Source organism: Oncorhynchus masou, chromosome 8 (genome assembly GCF_036934945.1).
Source record: "Oncorhynchus masou masou isolate Uvic2021 chromosome 8, UVic_Omas_1.1, whole genome shotgun sequence".
NCBI classification, from domain to species: domain Eukaryota; kingdom Metazoa; phylum Chordata; class Actinopteri; order Salmoniformes; family Salmonidae; genus Oncorhynchus; species Oncorhynchus masou.
The window spans coordinates 17,137,142-17,156,729 of record NC_088219.1 but is presented as its reverse complement, the minus strand read 5'-3'; the positions used below and the strand labels follow the sequence as shown (position 1 = coordinate 17,156,729).

Sequence of the window (19,588 nt, the reverse complement as noted above, 5' to 3'; positions counted from 1 at the left end):
AGAGGAGAGCGATATGAAGTATACTAGTCCCTACCAGGTAACTACAGACAGAGTAGAGAGATAAGGTATACTAGTCCCTACCAGGTAACTACAGACAGAGAAGAGAGAGATGAAGTATACTAGTCCCTACCAGGTAACTACAGACAGAGAAGAGAGAGATGAAGTATACTAGTCCCTACCAGGTAACTACAGACAGAGAAGAGAGAGAGATGAAGTATACTAGTCCCTACCAGGTAACTAACAGACAGAGAGAGAGAGAGAGATGAAGTATACTAGTCCCTACCAGGTAACTACAGACAGAGAAGAGAGAGATGAAGTATACTAGTCCCTACCAGGTAACTACAGACAGAGGAGAGAGAGAGATGAAGTATACTAGTCCCTACCAGGTAACTACAGACAGAGGAGAGAGAGATGAAGTATACTAGTCCCTACCAGGTAACTACAGACAGAGAGATGAGAGAGGTAACTACAAACAGAGAAGAGAGAAGTATACTAGTCCCTACCAGGTAACTACAAACAGAGAAGAGAGATGAAGTATACTAGTCCCTACCAGGTAACTACAGACAGACAGTCCCTACCAGGTAACTACAGACAGAGAGAGAGATGAAGTATACTAGTCCCTACCAGGTAACTACAGACAGAGAAGAGATGAGAGATAAGGTATATACTAGTCCCTACCAGGTAACTACAAACAGAGAGAGAGAGATGAAGTATACTAGTCCCTACCAGGTAACTATAAACAGAGAAGAGAGATGAAGTATACTAGTCCCTACCAGGTAACTACAGACAGAGAAGAGAGGGAGATGAAGTATACTAGTCCCTACCAGGTAACTACAGACAGAGGAGAGAGATGAAGTATACTAGTCCCTACCAGGTAACTACAGACAGAGAAGAGAGAGATAAGGTATACTAGTCCCTACCAGTTAACTACAGACAGAGGAGAGAGAGATGAAGTATACTAGTCCCTACCAGGTAACTACAAACAGAGGAGAGAGAGATGAAGTATACTAGTCCCTACCAGGTAACTACAGACAGAGAAGAGAGAGAGATAAGGTATACTAGTCCCTACCAGGTAACTACAGACAGAGAGAGAGAGATGAAGTATACTAGTCCCTACCAGGTAACTACAGACAGAGAAGAGAGAGATAAGGTATACTAGTCCCTACCAGGTAACTACAGACAGAGGAGAGAGAGATGAAGTATACTAGTCCCTACCAGGTAACTACAGACAGAGAAGAGAGATGAAGTATGCTAGTCCCTACCAGGTAACTACAGACAGAGAAGAGAGATGAAGTATACTAGTCCCTACCAGGTAACTACAAACAGAGGAGAGAGAGATGAAGTATACTAGTCCCTACCAGGTAACTACAGACAGAGAAGAGAGAGAGATAAGGTATACTAGTCCCTACCAGGTAACTACAGACAGAGAAGAGAGATGAAGTATACTAGTCCCTACCAGGTAACTATAAACAGAGAAGAGAGATGAAGTATACTAGTCCCTACCAGGTAACTACAGACAGAGAAGAGAGGGAGATGAAGTATACTAGTCCCTACCAGGTAACTACAGACAGAGGAGAGAGATGAAGTATACTAGTCCCTACCAGGTAACTACAGACAGAGAAGAGAGAGATAAGGTATACTAGTCCCTACCAGTTAACTACAGACAGAGGAGAGAGAGATGAAGTATACTAGTCCCTACCAGGTAACTACAAACAGAGGAGAGAGAGATAAGGTATACTAGTCCCTACCAGGTAACTACAGACAGAGGAGAGAGATGAAGTATACTAGTCCCTACCAGGTAACTACAGACAGAGAAGAGAGAGATAAGGTATACTAGTCCCTACCAGGTAACTACAGACAGAGGAGAGAGATGAAGTATACTAGTCCCTACCAGGTAACTACAAACAGAGGAGAGCGATATGAAGTATACTAGTCCCTACCAGGTAACTACAGACAGAGTAGAGAGATAAGGTATACTAGTCCCTACCAGGTAACTACAGACAGAGAAGAGAGAGATGAAATATACTAGTCCCTACCAGGTAACTACAGACAGAGAAGAGAGAGATGAAGTATACTAGTCCCTACCAGGTAACTACAGACAGAGAGAGAGAGATGAAGTATACTAGTCCCTACCAGGTAACTACAGACAGAGAAGAGAGAGATGAAGTATACTAGTCCCTACCAGGTAACTACAGACAGAGAAGAGAGAGAGATGAAGTATACTAGTCCCTACCAGGTAACTACAGACAGAGAAGAGAGAGAGATGAAGTATACTAGTCCCTACCAGGTAACTACAGACAGAGGAGAGAGAGATGAAGTATACTAGTCCCTACAAGGTAACTACAGACAGAGGAGAGAGATGAAGTATACTAGTCCCTACCAGGTAACTACAGACAGAGAAGAGAGAGATGAAATATACTAGTCCCTACCAGGTAACTACAGACAGAGAAGAGAGAGATGAAGTATACTAGTCCCTACCAGGTAACTACAGACAGAGAAGAGAGAGATGAAGTATACTAGTCCCTACCAGGTAACTACAGACAGAGAAGAGAGAGATGAAGTATACTAGTCCCTACCAGGTAACTACAGACAGAGAAGAGAGAGAGATAAGGTATACTAGTCCCTACCAGGTAACTACAGACAGAGAAGAGAGAGAGATGAAGTATACTAGTCCCTACCAGGTAACTACAGACAGAGGAGAGAGAGATGAAGTATACTAGTCCCTACCAGGTAACTACAGACAGAGAAGAGAGAGAGATAAGGTATACTAGTCCCTACCAGGTAACTACAGACAGAGGAGAGAGAGATGAAGTATACTAGTCCCTACCAGGTAACTACAGACAGAGAGAGAGAGATGAAGTATACTAGTCCCTACCAGGTAACTACAGACAGAGAAGAGAGAGATGAAGTATACTAGTCCCTACCAGGTAACTACAGACAGAGGAGAGAGAGATGAAGTATACTAGTCCCTACCAGGTAACTACAGACAGACAGAGAGAGAGATGAAGTATACTAGTCCCTACCAGGTAACTACAGACAGAGGAGAGAGAGAGGTGAAGTATACTAGTCCCTACCAGGTAACTACAGACAGAGAAGAGAGAGATGAAGTATACTAGTCCCTACCAGGTAACTACAGACAGAGGAGAGAGAGATGAAGTATACTAGTCCCTACCAGGTAACTACAGACAGAGGAGAGAGAGATGAAGTATACTAGTCCCTACCAGGTAACTACAGACAGAGGAGAGAGAGATGAAGTATACTAGTCCCTACCAGGTAACTACAGACAGAGGAGAGAGAGATGAAGTATACTAGTCCCTACCAGGTAACTACAGACAGAGAGAGAGATGAAGTATACTAGTCCCTACCAGGTAACTACAGACAGAGGAGAGAGAGATGAAGTATACTAGTCCCTACCAGGTAACTACAGACAGAGACAGAGAGAGAGATGAAGTATACTAGTCCCTACCAGGTAACTACAGACAGAGGAGAGAGAGATGAAGTATACTAGTCCCTACCAGGTAACTACAGACAGAGGAGAGAGATGAAGTATACTAGTCCCTACCAGGTAACTACAAACAGAGGAGAGCGATGAAGTATACTAGTCCCTACCAGGTAACTACAAACAGAGAAGAGAGATGAAGTATACTAGTCCCTACCAGGTAACTACAGACAGAGGAGAGAGATGAAGTATACTAGTCCCTACCAGGTAACTACAGACAGAGGAGAGAGAGATGAAGTATACTAGTCCCTACCAGGTAACTACAGACAGAGGAGAGAGAGATGAAGTATACTAGTCCCTACCAGGTAACTACAGACAGAGGAGAGAGATGAAGTATACTAGTCCCTACCAGGTAACTACAGACAGAGAAGAGAGAGAGATGAAGTATACTAGTCCCTACCAGGTAACTACAGACAGAGGAGAGAGAGATGAAGTATACTAGTCCCTACCAGGTAACTACAGACAGAGGAGAGAGAGATGAAGTATACTAGTCCCTACCAGGTAACTACAGACAGAGAAGAGAGATGAAGTATACTAGTCCCTACCAGGTAACTACAGACAGAGGAGAGAGAGATGAAGTATACTAGTCCCTACCAGGTAACTACAGACAGAGGAGAGAGAGATGAAGTATACTAGTCCCTACCAGGTAACTACAGACAGAGGAGAGAGAGATGAAGTATACTAGTCCCTACCAGGTAACTACAGACAGAGGAGAGAGATGAAGTATACTAGTCCCTACCAGGTAACTACAGACAGAGGAGAGAGAGATGAAGTATACTAGTCCCTACCAGGTAACTACAGACAGAGAGAGAGAGATGAAGTATACTAGTCCCTACCAGGTAACTACAGACAGAGAAGAGAGATGAAGTATACTAGTCCCTACCAGGTAACTACAGACAGAGGAGAGAGAGATGAAGTATACTAGTCCCTACCAGGTAACTACAGACAGAGGAGAGAGAGATGAAGTATACTAGTCCCTACCAGGTAACTACAGACAGAGAAGAGAGGTGAAGTATACTAGTCCCTACCAGGTAACTACAGACAGAGAAGAGAGATGAAGTATACTAGTCCCTACCAGGTAACTACAGACAGAGGAGAGAGAGATGAAGTATACTAGTCCCTACCAGGTAACTACAGACAGAGAAGAGAGAGATGAAGTATACTAGTCCCTACCAGGTAACTACAAACAGAGAAGAGAGATGAAGTATACTAGTCCCTACCAGGTAACTACAGACAGAGAAGAGAGATGAAGTATACTAGTCCCTACCAGGTAACTACAAACAGAGAAGAGAGATGAAGTATACTAGTCCCTACCAGGTAACTACAGACAGAGAAGAGAGATGAAGTATACTAGTCCCTACCAGGTAACTACAGACAGAGAAGAGAGAGATTCCGTATAGTCATTGCATATTTACAGTAGCTGCTAAACCTGTGGTTTTCTCCATCGGCAACCACAGTATGTGTGAGCCTCACCTGTCCAGGTAGTTGACTATGTTGGGGTTTTTGTTTTCCCTCATCACCAGGATCTCGTTGATGATCAGCTCCTTCTTAGGCTGCTGTTGGAGGTTCATCTGCTTAATGGCCACCTGACAGAGGAACAACCATAAACAGGACACCACATGGTGTCTTCAGTGCTCTGGCAGATTACACAGTTAATGTGCCAGAAGAGAAGGCTAATCAGTAGGGTGACAGACGCATAAGATGTGGATGATTTTCTGAAGTGACTGTGGTCGTCAAGTTAGTTTACCTCCTGGCCAGTAGCAATGTCAATGGCTGTGTACACAGTGCCAGATGCCCTGAGGAAACAAGAGAATAACGCATTAGTTCCACATAGAAACAAATTCTCATGCAAGGAGTTAGAACAGATCACCCAAGCTCTCAAAGTTTCAAGTTTCTACGTTTTGTTGTCCACAAGTACAGTGAAAGGCCTTTCTTGTTTGCTCCTTCCAAAACCTGTCTCTCCACGGTACCCATCTCCATAATATTAGCGTTATGCCAACTCTCAAGAGCCTGGAGGACATTTGCCATTTTTTTTTATTCACACAAGAATCTCCTTCAAAGAAACAATTACAGAATGTATTTGAATACAAGCAGTTCTTTGGCTTCCTCTCATAAATGATCAAGTACCATTTCATTTGGCCACCAGAGGGCAGCATTGACAATTGGCTGTTGGAAAAGGCAGCTCAAGTGTCCCTTGGTCAGTAAAAACTAATAAGAGTAATTACCCTGTCAATAAGATGACCTTTCATCTCTGATATCCATAAATGTCTTGCATGATTTAAGACTCTACAGTCTATAATGTGCACATTATATCACTTGCATATGTGGAGAATGTCACAAGCTAATCCCCGGGTTCATCCTGGGGCAGGTTTATAACTGACTGAACGTCTCTTTGTTTTTATGATGCTTTCATTTCTGTATGAGCATAACACAGACCCATGGTGAATGCTGTAACCAGGAATATAACACAGACCCATGGTGAATGCTGTAACCAGGAACATAACACAGACCCATGGTGAATGCTGTAACCAGGAACATAACACAGACCCATGGTGAATGATATAACCAGGAACATAACACAGACCCATGGTGAATGCTGTAACAAGGAACATAACACAGACCCATGGTGAATGCTGTAACCAGGAACATAACACAGACCCATGGTGAATGCTGTAACCAGGAACATAACACAGACCCATGGTGAATGCTGTAACCAGGAACATAACACAGACCCATGGTGAATGCTGTAACCAGGGACATAACACAGACCCGTGGTGAATGCTATAACCAGGAACATAACACAGACCCAGGGTGAATGCTGTAACCAGGAACATAACACAGACCCATGGTGAATGCTGTAACCAGGAATATAACACAGACCCATGGTGAATGCTGTAACCAGGAACATAACACAGACCCATGGTGAATGCTGTAACCAGGAACATAACACAGACCCATGGTGAATGCTGTAACCAGGAACATAACACAGACCCATGGTGAATGATATAACCAGGAACATAACACAGACCCATGGTGAATGCTGTAACCAGGAACATAACACAGACCCATGGTGAATGCTGTAACCAGGAACATAACACAGACCCATGGTGAATGCTGTAACCAGGAACATAACACAGACCCATGGTGAATGCTGTAACCAGGAACATAACACAGACCCATGGTGAATGCTGTAACCAGGAACATAACACAGACCCATGGTGAATGCTGTAACCAGGAACATAACACAGACCCATGGTGAATGCTGTAACCAGGGACATAACACAGACCCATGGTGAATGCTATAACCAGGAACATAACACAGACCCATGGTGAATGCTGTAACCAGGAACATAACACAGACCCATGGTGAATGCTATAACCAGGAACATAACACAGACCCAGGGTGAATGCTGTAACCAGGAATATAACACAGACCCATGGTGAATGCTATAACCAGGAACATAACACAGACCCATGGTGAATGCTGTAACCAGGAATATAACACAGACCCATGGTGAATGCTGTAACCAGGAATATAACACAGACCATGGTGAATGCTATAACCAGGAACATAACACAGACCCATGGTGGAATGCTATAACCAGGAACATAACACAGACCCATGGTGAATGCTGTAACCAGGTACATAACACAGACCCATGGTGAATGCTATAACCAGGAACATAACACAGACCCATGGTGAATGCTATAACCAGGAACATAACACAGACCCATGGTGAATGCTATAACCAGGAACATAACACAGACCCATGGTGAATGCTATAACCAGGAATATAACACAGACCCATGGTGAATGCTATAACAGGGAACATAACACAGACCCATGGTGAATGCTGTAACCAGGTACATAACACAGACCCATGGTGAATGCTGTAACCAGGAACATAACACAGACCCATGGTGAATGCTGTAACCAGGGACATAACACAGACCCATGGTGAATGCTATAACAGGGAACATAACACAGACCCATGGTGAATGCTATAACCAGGAACATAACACAGACCCATGGTGAATGCTATAACCGGGAATATAACACAGACCCATGGTGAATGCTATAACAGGGAACATAACACAGACCCATGGTGAATGCTATAACCAGGTACATAACACAGACCCATGGTGAATGCTGTAACCAGGAACATAACACAGACCCATGGTGAATGCTGTAACCAGGAACATAACACAGACCCATGGTGAATGCTGTAACCAGGAACATAACACAGACCCATGGTGAATGCTGTAACCAGGTACATAACACAGACCCATGGTGAATGCTGTAACCAGGAACATAACACAGACCCATGGTGAATGCTGTAACCAGGTACATAACACAGACCCATGGTGAATGCTGTAACCAGGGACATAACACAGACCCATGGTGAATGCTGTAACCAGGTACAGACAGAGTCCCCTACCAGGAGTCTGGTTTACTGTTTGGTTCTACACCCTGACCTTTAGCCTAGTTTCCACTGCATCAACTTTACCAGTAACCCATTTCTTCCCTGTGTCCATCACTAAACCTTCCCATTCTCATAACACCCCAGAAGTCTTTTTGACTACAGTCTGTGTTTTCTGTAGCAGAATGGCTTCATTTCGATTATGAGGTCTTGCAGATTGACCTTATACAGAATGAAGTGGAAGTCTCATTTTACATGTCACGCTCCCGAGATTTAGTCAAGTCACACATCTCTCTCACGTCTCTCCCTCGCTCTGTTCTCCTTGCCCTCTCTCTCCTTTATTCTCCCTCCCCGAGACCGCCAGACTCCACCGTTGTATTGTATTGTGAGTGTGTATGAATAATGAATGAGCGTCCCTGCAGCGTATCCCGACCAGCCACTGATGCGCTGCAGCCAGACAGGTAAAGCTGTTGTTAGGTAGCTGTGGAACCGATCCACACTGATCACTGACTCATCAGGAAGCCTCTCATGTGATCTACAGAGGGGATGGAGTGTGAGGTGGCTAAGGCCACTGAGCTCATGAAGCCTCTCATGTGATCTACAGAGGGGATGGAGTGTGAGGTGGCTAAGGCCACTGAGCTCAGGAAGCCTCTCATGTGATCTACAGAGGGGATGGAGTGTGAGGTGGCTAAGGCCACTGACTCATCAGGAAGCCTCTCATGTGATCTACAGAGGGGATGGAGTGTGAGGTGGCTAAGGCCACTGAGCTCATGAAGCCTCTCATGTGATCTACAGAGGGGATGGAGTGTGAGGTGGCTAAGGCCACTGAGCTCATGAAGCCTCTCATGTGATCTACAGAGGGGATGGAGTGTGAGGTGGCTAAGGCCACTGACTCATCAGGAAGCCTCTCATGTGATCTACAGAGGGGATGGAGTGTGAGGTGGCTAAGGCCACTGAGCTCATGAAGCCTCTCATGTGATCTACAGAGGGGATGGAGTGTGAGGTGGCTAAGGCCACTGAGCTCAGGAAGCCTCTCATGTGATCTACAGAGGGGATGGAGTGTGAGGTGGCTAAGGCCACTGAGCTCAGGATTTGTTAACTGCTCTCATCCTCAGGTAACATTTCCCTGTGGGTTTAATCAGAGAGGTCTGTGAGAAACCACAGTTTAGTGTTCATATCCTTATGCACAGTTGTTTTCATTTATACAGTGTGTGTGCAGATTGTCTGTCGTTACCACCCACATTGATCAGGGGAGCCCTTAGTGGTGTTAAGCTAAGCAGACAGTGCTGGAGGAAGCTGGCTGCTGCTGTTGTTGTGTTCAGGTCTGAGGTGGAGGGAGTGGTGATGTCAGGGCTAAGCTCACCCCAGCTCTCCCAGAGAGAGCGAGAGAGAGAGAGAGAGAGAGGAGGGTGAGAGAGAGAATCAGACAGAGAGTGAGTGAGTGAGAATCAGAGAGAAAGATAGAATCACAGTTAGAGTGAGAGAGAGAGAGAGAGAGAGAGAGAGAGAGAGAGAGAGAGAGAGAGAGAATGAGAGAGAGATAGAATCACAGAGAGAGAGAGAGAGAATGAGAGAGAGAGAGAATGAGAGAGAGAGAGAATGAGAGAGAGAGAGAGGGCTGAGCTAGTCTGGCCCACAGCCATGTCTGAATAAAGTTCCTTTCTTCTTCTTTCTCAGACCCTTCAACCTCTTTCTTTTTCTCATCTCTGTCTCTGGTCACTCCTGAGTGAGGCGTTGTCTTTCTTTCTCTCAGTTGGGCTGACTACCAAAGACTACTTTGTTCCAATAAGAGGCAGTAAGTAGCTAGTGGATTTGGATTGAAAGTGGACTTACCCTTGTCCTATTTTCTCAAAGCGTGTGTACTTCTTTTTGGGGTCCCCCACACTCACAATGCTTCCTGGGAAGACAGAGAGAGGTGATTAGTGGAGAGTGTCTCTAGGTCAGACTGAGGCATGCACACACACACACACACGCACGGAAAGGGCATCCCTGCATTACACACACGCTCCTCTGCCCACGACATTCAGGGATGTCGCCTGCTGTGGGGCCTCGTACTGAAGCCGAATACACTGCTGCATGTTGGGAGGTTGTCCTGCACAGTAGAGCACTGCTGATGTTTTGGACAGGGGCAAATGCAGAAACTGCAGAGAGGACACTGCAGAGAGGACACTGCAGAGAGGACACTGCAGATAGGACACTGCAGAGAGAGCAGTACTCTGACTCTAGAGGGGCGCTTGGTCGTCCTAAGGCTGTAATCTGTGGCTTAGTGAGCAGCCCACACTAATCACTGCGGTAGGATGGGTTTAGAGCTAAGAGGTCTGGACACATCACAGTACAGTCACAGCACAATCTCTATGAAACTCTCCATGCTCCATAGATCCACAGAGAGACGACATACTAAGTCGCTCCAGAATCTCCTCGTCTGTCATCTTGGACTTCTTCCTCTGCCGATCGGTGTGGCGGTACAGAGTGCTGGACGTGTTCTCCGGCTGGACCTGGGACTCTGGCGGGGTTGTGACCTCCTTCACAGGGGTGGGAGGCGCCAAGGGCTCGATGACAGAGCGGGTGTAGATCTGTCAGGAGAGGCGCAGGACACAGTCACAGTCAGGGAGGAGCAGGACACAGTCAGAGAGGAGCAGGACAACAAGCATACTGTACAACTCTTTACTGACTTGAGTTATTGAGGTGATTAGTCTGTAAGCCTTCCTAAGTCTTCGATCTGTAACATTGTGTTAAGTCATTGTTCATAACCTCAGGGTGACTCACAGATTTAGTGTGCTCAGGTCGAGGTGCGATGATGGGTGGTGGCTCATCGTCATCATCGTCCTCCTCCTCCTCTTCCTCCTCCTCCTCCTCCTCCTCTGACACAGGGGGTGCTATAGGGGGGTCTGTGGATGTCTTTGCACCCTGAGGTGTAAAACAAGGTGTCAGTGAGGAGGTCTGTAGTACATTGGACAGCGACAATCTGAAACGCTGGGACAGCTGCTTCACCTGCATTCCTGTACATGGTTTTTCCAGGGACTCCTAATGTCCCGTGTAATAAGGCACGTCCATGCTGACAATAGACACCTCCTAAGACCATACCATTACAACAGGGTGCTCAGCTGTGAAATAAGATACGGTAAAACATCAATATTACATTTATTCCACAGTGTAATCAGGAATATAGTTATCCAACATGATCCACTTGATTAAACCTGGGCCCATATCCACAAATCTAGGATCTGTCCATATAATATGAATTAGAAATCAGCTAAAAGGAAAAACTGACCCTAGATCAGCACTGCTACTTTGAGACCCTTTGTGGATACGGGCCTTGGACAAGAAAGCTACAGTACTAGAATGGCTTCTGATCACACGGGCTGAGGTATAGATCCATGACCGATGTGAGACAAGCAGCTCAAACATGGCTAACATTCTCTGTCGTGATGTGTCTCAGTGACAGCTCATAGAACAGAATTTGACAGCATACAGTTGGACCTGGAGAGCCAAACAAGCAAAACAACCCCTGACCCAACACTCCAACTCCAACCATAGCCACTAAAAGCAGCCGTACAATGCAGTAAGTCACACACCCATTCTGATGGTGGATCAGAGTGGTATGCAAAGCCAGTCACTCTCTCCTGTACTCCATCATAAACACCACCACCCGGGTGACCACTTGGACTGTACAGTGTGATAGATTTCATCCATCCCTAGCCTAAACATGTACCGTAGATGGTAAAACATATCCTAAACAGCACTGCATAGCAGTCATGGTGATTAGCTGGGAGCTATTGGTGCCAAGCCAGCAGCTCTTTGCTTAGCAGTGGAAGTTGATTTGGTTTAAGCGGTACCACGAGGGATAATAGGGGTCAGTGTTCTGAAGACAGCCCCAGATTCACAGCACAGACAGAGCCGAAGAAGGCAGTGGAGATCAGAGGCTAGCTGGCTAATGATGAGCAGCGCAAGCTAGCAGGTTTCTTACTGGGCCATGCGGTCAGATCTAAAGCAGCGACATATTGGCTCTGTGAGGAAGGGAGTGAAGAACACAGGTTCAGACATGCAGGATTTTGAAGATCATAATAGCCCTCTGAGGCAAGTGCCCGGCCCTGACAGTTTTAAGCATATGGGCCATTGGGATTGTTTAAGGAACAGCTTACGACAAGGGGTGAAATAGAGAAGCCATTACACTTAAAAAGAGAGTGAAGCGGTCTCTAATATCACTCATGTTCATGTCCATCCAATAGAGCCTGCATATCTGGGCATACCCAGCATCAACAACATTAGGAGTTCAAAAAGGTTCAATTTAGTTTTCAGACAATGTAGAGGTACGTGGAAAGGAATATGGAGGAGTTACCTTGTCAAATAATGCACTGCAGGTTCTAAGGCTGACAGGAGGCCCAGACGACAGCAGTCGGTTCTGAATGTGAAGGTTGAAAATGGAAGGATTTACTGAACACAGAACAACACAACGTTACAGAGCAATGGACTATTGAGAGTTGGGGAGAGTAGAGGACAGGGGACCACTACAGAGAGATGGGGAGAGATGGGGAGAGTAGAGGACCACTACAGAGAGATGGGGAGAGTAGAGGACCACTACAGAGAGATGGGGAGAGTAGAGGACCACTACAGAGAGATGGGAAGAGGACCACTACAGAGAGTAGAGGACAGGGGACCACTACAGAGAGATGGGGAGAGTAGAGGACAGGGGACCACTACAGAGAGATGGGGAGAGTAGAGGACATGGGACCACTACAGAGAGATGGGGAGAGTAGAGGACAGGGGACCACTACAGAGAGATGGGGAGAGTAGAGGACAGGGGACCACTACAGAGAGATGGGGAGAGTAGAGGACAGGGGACCACTACACAGAGATGGGGAGAGTAGAGGACAGGGGACCACTGCAGATGAATGGATCCTCACATATACACAGAGGAGAGATTTTCATGGGTGATGAGACACAAATGATGTTTTGCGGACCTCCTGCTGATGACCAGCCCTAGCTTCTGACGTAGAGATGGCAATGTGATCACGAGTGATATTAGTGGCAGAACATTTTGTTTCTGCACACTGACTTAATGCCATCGTGTGGTACCTACCACTATTACCATGCACATTGACTTAATGCCATCGTATGGTACCTACCACTATTACCCTGCATATTGACTTAATGACATTGTGTGGTACCTACCACTATTACCCTGCACATTGACTTAATGCCATCGTATGGTACCTACCACTATTACCCTGCACATTGACTTAATGCCATCGTATGGTACCTACCACTATTACCCTGCACATTGACTTAATGCCATCGTATGGTACCTACCACTATTACCATGCACATTGACTTAATGACATTGTGTGGTACCTACCACTGTTACCCTGCACATCGACTTAATGCCATCGTATGGTACCTACCACTATTACCATGCACATTGACTTAATGACATTGTGTGGTACCTACCACTGTTACCCTGCACATCGACTTAATGCCATCGTATGGTACCTACCACTATTACCCTGCACATTGACTTAATGCCATCCTATGGTACCTACCACTATTACCCTGCACATTGACTTAATGCCATCGTATGGTACCTACCACTATTACCCTGCACATTGACTTAATGCCATCGTATGGTACCTACCACTGTTACCCTGCACATTGACTTAATGCCATCGTATTGTACCTACCACTATTACCCTGCACATTGACTTAATGCCATCGTATGGTACCTACCACTATTACCCTGCACATTGACTTAATGACATCGTATGGTACCTACCACTGTTACCATGCACATTGACTTAATGACATCGTATGGTACCTACCACTATTACCCTGCACATTGACTTAATGACATCGTATGGTACCTACCACTGTTACCCTGCACATTGACTTAATGCCATCGTATGGTACCTACCACTATTACCCTGCACATTGACTTAATGACATCGTATGGTACCTACCACTATTACCCTGCACATTGACTTAATGACATCGTATGGTACCTACCACTGTTACCCTGCACATTGACTTAATGCCATCGTATGGTACCTACCACTATTACCCTGCACATTGACTTAATGCCATCGTATGGTACCTACCACTGTTACCATGCACATTGACTTAATGACATCGTATGGTACCTACCACTATTACCCTGCACATTGACTTAATGCCATCGTATGGTACCTACCACTGTTACCCTGCACATTGACTTAATGACATCGTATGGTACCTACCACTATTACCCTGCACATTGACTTAATGCCATCGTATGGTACCTACCACTATTACCCTGCACATTGACTTAATGACATCGTATGGTACCTACCACTATTACCCTGCACATTGACTTAATGACATCGTATGGTACCTACCACTGTTACCCTGCACATTGACTTAATGACGTCGTATGGTACCTACCACTATTACCCTGCACATTGACTTAATGCCATCGTATGGTACCTACCACTGTTACCATGCACATTGACTTAATGACATCGTATGGTTCCTACCACTATTACCCAGCACATTGACTTAATGCCATCGTATGGTACCTACCACTATTACCCTGCACATTGACTTAATGACATCGTATGGTACCTACCACTATTACCATGCACATTGACTTAATGCCATCGTATGGTACCTACCACTATTACCCTGCACATTGACTTAATGACATCGTATGGTAACTACCACTGTTACCCTGCACATTGACTTAATGCCATCGTATGGTACCTACCACTATTACCCTGCACATGGACTTAATGCCATCGTATGGTACCTACCACTATTACCCTGTACATTGACTTAATGCCATCGTATGGTACCTACCACTGTTACCCTGCCTTATTGAGAAGTGTGTCACCTGCGCTATCAACACTTCATCAGGACCATCAGAGTGCTGGGAGTCAACAGGCCGGCGCCACCGCCTGGGAAAACCAGCCATCTCCAACCATAATAGAGAAAAGGCCTCTGTGTGCCAACTCTTCACACCCAAGCCAGAGGTAAAGTACCAACAGACAGAAATACTGAATGCAGTTGACCTCTGCACACGACCTCTGAGAGTCTTCTCTCTCAGTCCACCGATGAAACATTACTCTGACAGCGACACAGCCCAGAGACAGTCATTTGGCTGATTTCCAAAAGGGACAGTTAGACTCTGAGACAGTCATATGAGGTCATGTTAATGTACCCAGCGACAACACACAGTCTGGCTTACAGTGCTAACTAAAACTCCAGAGCACACTACAGCTGACGAGAGAGCACTACACAGAGTATAAGCTCATATTTGTTTCTCTTTCAATAAATGCTAATGAGTTGTTAAGAGGAAAGGAACATGTTTGAAATGAAGTAGCACTTACCAGAGTGTTGGCTGCAATGTATCCCTGTGCTGACTTGTCTGAAAGAGAAAGGAATCAGACATCTCATTCTCTTACATTAACAACACACTGACAGTTAAATATAACCAAGATGACAACACACAGACAGTTAAATATAACCAAGAGGACAACACTGACAGTTAAATATAACCAAGATGACAACACACAGACAGTTAAATATAACCAAGATGACAACACTAAGACAGTTAAATATAACCAAGATGACAACACTGACAGTTAAATATAACCAAGATGACAACACACGGACAGTTAAATATAACCAAGAGGACAACACTGACAGTTAAATATAACCAAGAGGACAACACTGACAGTTAAATATAACCAAGAGGACAACACTGACAGTTAAATATAACCAAGAGGACAACACACGGACAGTTAAATATAACCAAGATGACAACACACTGACAATTAAATATAAATAAGATGACACAGTTAAATATAACCAAGAGGACACTACACTGACAGTTAAATATAACCAAGATGACAACACACTGAGAGTTAAATATAACCAAGATGACAACACACTGACAGTTAAGCATAACCAAGATGACAACACACGGACAGTTAAATATAACCAAGAGGACAACACACGGACAGTTAAATATAACCAAGAGGACAACACACTGACAGTTAAATATAACCAAGAGGACACTACACTGACAGTTAAATATAACCAAGAGGACAACACACGGACAGTTAAATATAACCAAGAGGACAACACACGGACAGTTAAATATAACCAAGAGGACAACACACGGACAGTTAAATATAACCAAGAGGACAACACACGGACAGTTAAATATAACCAAGAGGACAACACACGGACAGTTAAATATAACCAAGATGACAACACACTGACAATTAAATATAAATAAGATGACACAGTTAAATATAACCAAGAGGACACTACACTGACAGTTAAATATAACCAAGATGACAACACACTGAGAGTTAAATATAACCAAGATGACAACACACTGACAGTTAAGCATAACCAAGATGACAACACACGGACAGTTAAATATAACCAAGAGGACAACACACTGACAATTAAATATAAATAAGATGACACAGTTAAATATAACCAAGAGGACACTACACTGACAGTTAAATATAACCAAGAGGACAACACACGGACAGTTAAATATAACCAAGAGGACAACACACGGACAGTTAAATATAACCAAGATGACAACACACTGACAATTAAATATAAATAAGATGACACAGTTAAATATAACCAAGAGGACACTACACTGACAGTTAAATATAACCAAGAGGACAACACACGGACAGTTAAATATAACCAAGAGGACAACACACGGACAGTTAAATATAACCAAGATGACAACACACTGACAATTAAATATAAATAAGATGACACAGTTAAATATAACCAAGAGGACACTACACTGACAGTTAAATATAACCAAGATGACAACACACAGACAGTTAAATATAACCAAGATGACAACACTGACAGTTAAATATAACCAAGATGACAACACACGGACAGTTAAATATAACCAAGATGACAACACACTGACAATTAAATATAAATAAGATGACACAGTTAAATATAACCAAGATGACAACACTGACAGTTAAATATAACCAAGAGGACACTACACTGACAGTTAAATATAACCAAGAGGACAACACACTGAGAGTTAAATATAACCAAGATGACAACACACTGACAGTTAAATATAACCAAGATGACACAGTTAAATATAACCAAGATGACAACACACGGACAGTTAAATATAACCAAGATGACAACACACTGACAATTAAATATAAATAAGATGACACAGTTAAATATAACCAAGATGACACTACACTGACAGTTAAATATAACCAAGAGGACAACACTGACAGTTAAATATAACCAAGATGACAACACACTGACAATTAAATATAAATAAGATGACACAGTTAAATATAACCAAGATGACACTACACTGACAGTTAAATATAACCAAGAGGACAACACTGACAGTTAAATATAACCAAGATGACAACACACGGACAGTTAAATATAACCAAGACATGGAAAAGTGTGTGTGGTAGCTATGAGATCTGACCGCATACTGTAGACTCTTTCATAAATATTCAAAGCCTTTGCTCACCATAGCAGCATATTTTCGCTAACTCAATTATTCAGAAATGTAAGGCAGAGAGATGATCTGAAACACAGACAGCAGCATCTGTGTTTGTGTGTTCTTACCTCCGGGGGTGAAGCTCATGTATTTCTGGTTGTTGACAGTCTCTTTGGAGTCGTAGAACTTGAGCACGTCCAGCACGGCCTGAGGGTTCTTCTTCTGCTCCAGCTTGGTGATGTTGGAGGTCTGAAGGAGCCGCGCCCACTGCTCTGGGATGCCCTGATTGAGAGAGGTCACAGGTCATAGGTCAGATCCACTCTGTGACTTCATAGCTACCATGGCACAAATGTTCATGTCTTGTTTATTTTTAACACGCAGTGGTAATATGGGCCATTTACGGGTACACTCGAAACCTTCACTGTACACCTTCCTTGTCTGTGAAGTACCGTACAACGCTGAAATATATTTACTGGAACGTTGACCTGTCAAAAGATGTACGTACAGTGAACTCCCCTGTAACAGCATCAAAGCCAACATGGATGGTGTGCTCAAAGTCTGAGGGCAGGGAGATCTCAGGGCGCTCCTTCTCCTTCTTCTTGTTCGCTGCACGGGAGAAAACAAAAAGAACATTCAGATCTAGTTCTGATACATAGTACACCGACATTTTAAAGAGATACAATTTCGAATCAGTGTCGCATTATTCCTGAGCAGAGATTAAAAATATTTTTAGAACAAGTATTGACTTTACACAGATTATATGTCTCTAGCAACTTTGATATAACTCTGATTGTTTCACTCTTTGCCGAGGGTGGAGCTAAATATACATACAATACCCCTTTCTCAAATTGCATAACTTGGAGAGGGATCCTAACCCTCATAAAGGTGTGATGTTACTCTATCACTGATCAACGGGTTCCTTGTTGTCAATGGACCTCGTGGTGATGTCGAGGGACACAATTTTCCTGGAAACCCAAAACAACTCCAGGCCTTGTTTTTCCTGTTTAGGTCATGAGGTCAGGAGAAGCTCATGCAGGACTTTAGTTCTACATTAAAGTGTGATATGCAGCCGTCTGCTCACTCTTGTCTCCTCCAGGGAAGATGGAGCGCAGGCGGACCTTCTTGTTCTTCTCTTCAGGAGCCATTGGGAGAGGTTTGGAACCGTGATTCACTGATGTAGAGTCTCGGGAACTACTGTTCATTCTCAAGGGAGGGGCTGGCGGTTTCTCTTCAATATCGACTCTATCGGACATCTTTAGTGACACTCACAATCTCCTAGGAAGAAAGAAAAACAAGAGAGAGGGAAGTTTAGCATGGTGCTATAATAGAAAATAAATTAAGAGATTCTTAGGATCAAACTGACCCCTCCTGTCACAGCCTCCAGTATTTATGCTGCAGTAGTTTATGTGTCGGGGGGCTAGGGTCAGTTTGTTATATCTGGAGTACTTCTCCTGTCCTATTCGGTGTCGTGTGTGAATTTAGGTGTGCTCTCTAATTCTCTCTCTCTCCTTCTTTCTCTCCCTCTCTCTCGGAGGACCTGAGCCCTAGGACCTTGCCTCAGGACTACCTGACATGATGACTCCTTGCTGTCCCCAGTCCACCTGGCCGTGCTGCTGCTCCAGTTTCAACTGTTTTGCCTTATTATTATTGGGCCATGCTAGTCATTTATGAACATTTTAACATCTTGGCCATGTTCTGTTATAATCTCCACCCGGCACAGCCAGAAGAGGACTGGCCACCCCACATAGCCTGGATCCTCTCTAGGTTTCTTCCTAGGTTTTGGCCTTTCTAGGGAGTTTTTCCTAACCACCGTGCTTCTACACCTGCATTGCTTGCTGTTTGGGGTTTTAGGCTTGGTTTCTGTACAGCACTTTGAGATATCAGCTGATGTACGAAGGGCTATATAAATAAATTTGATTTGATTTGAAACTGGAAAAGGAGAAGAGAGCCTTGCCTACAGGTCCACAACTCCCTCTGCACACTGCAGGCTGACAACACAACATCCATCAACGTCCAACATCCATCAACATCCAACAACCATCAGCATCCAACAACCATCAGCATCCATCCACATTCAACATCCATCCACATTCTTTAACATCCATCAACATCCTTTAACATCCAACATCCACGAACATCCATCAACATCCAGCCCCCATTTAGAGACGG

At 44.3% G+C, this 19,588-nt stretch overlaps 1 protein-coding gene across 2 annotated transcripts in view; it reads right to left on the bottom strand.

Annotated features, from left to right (window-relative positions):
* The window catches only part of LOC135544251 (serine/threonine-protein kinase PAK 3-like), a 75,679-nt gene that overhangs the window by 20,608 nt on the left and 35,483 nt on the right, over positions 1–19,588 (bottom strand). The window contains exons 2-11 of one of the 2 annotated variants that reach the window (XM_064971716.1): positions 18,501–18,694; positions 17,925–18,025; positions 17,548–17,701; positions 15,279–15,316; positions 12,260–12,322; positions 10,687–10,827; positions 10,319–10,493; positions 9,754–9,817; positions 5,247–5,295; positions 4,973–5,085 (exon numbers count right to left, since the gene is read on the bottom strand). In XM_064971716.1, coding sequence (XP_064827788.1) covers positions 4,973–5,085; positions 5,247–5,295; positions 9,754–9,817; positions 10,319–10,493; positions 10,687–10,827; positions 12,260–12,322; positions 15,279–15,316; positions 17,548–17,701; positions 17,925–18,025; positions 18,501–18,672 — 1,070 coding nt within the window. In that variant the 5' untranslated portion in view covers positions 18,673–18,694. The remainder of the gene's footprint in view (positions 1–4,972; positions 5,086–5,246; positions 5,296–9,753; positions 9,818–10,318; positions 10,494–10,686; positions 10,828–12,259; positions 12,323–15,278; positions 15,317–17,547; positions 17,702–17,924; positions 18,026–18,500; positions 18,695–19,588) is intronic. The other variant, XM_064971717.1, reaches the window with a different exon arrangement.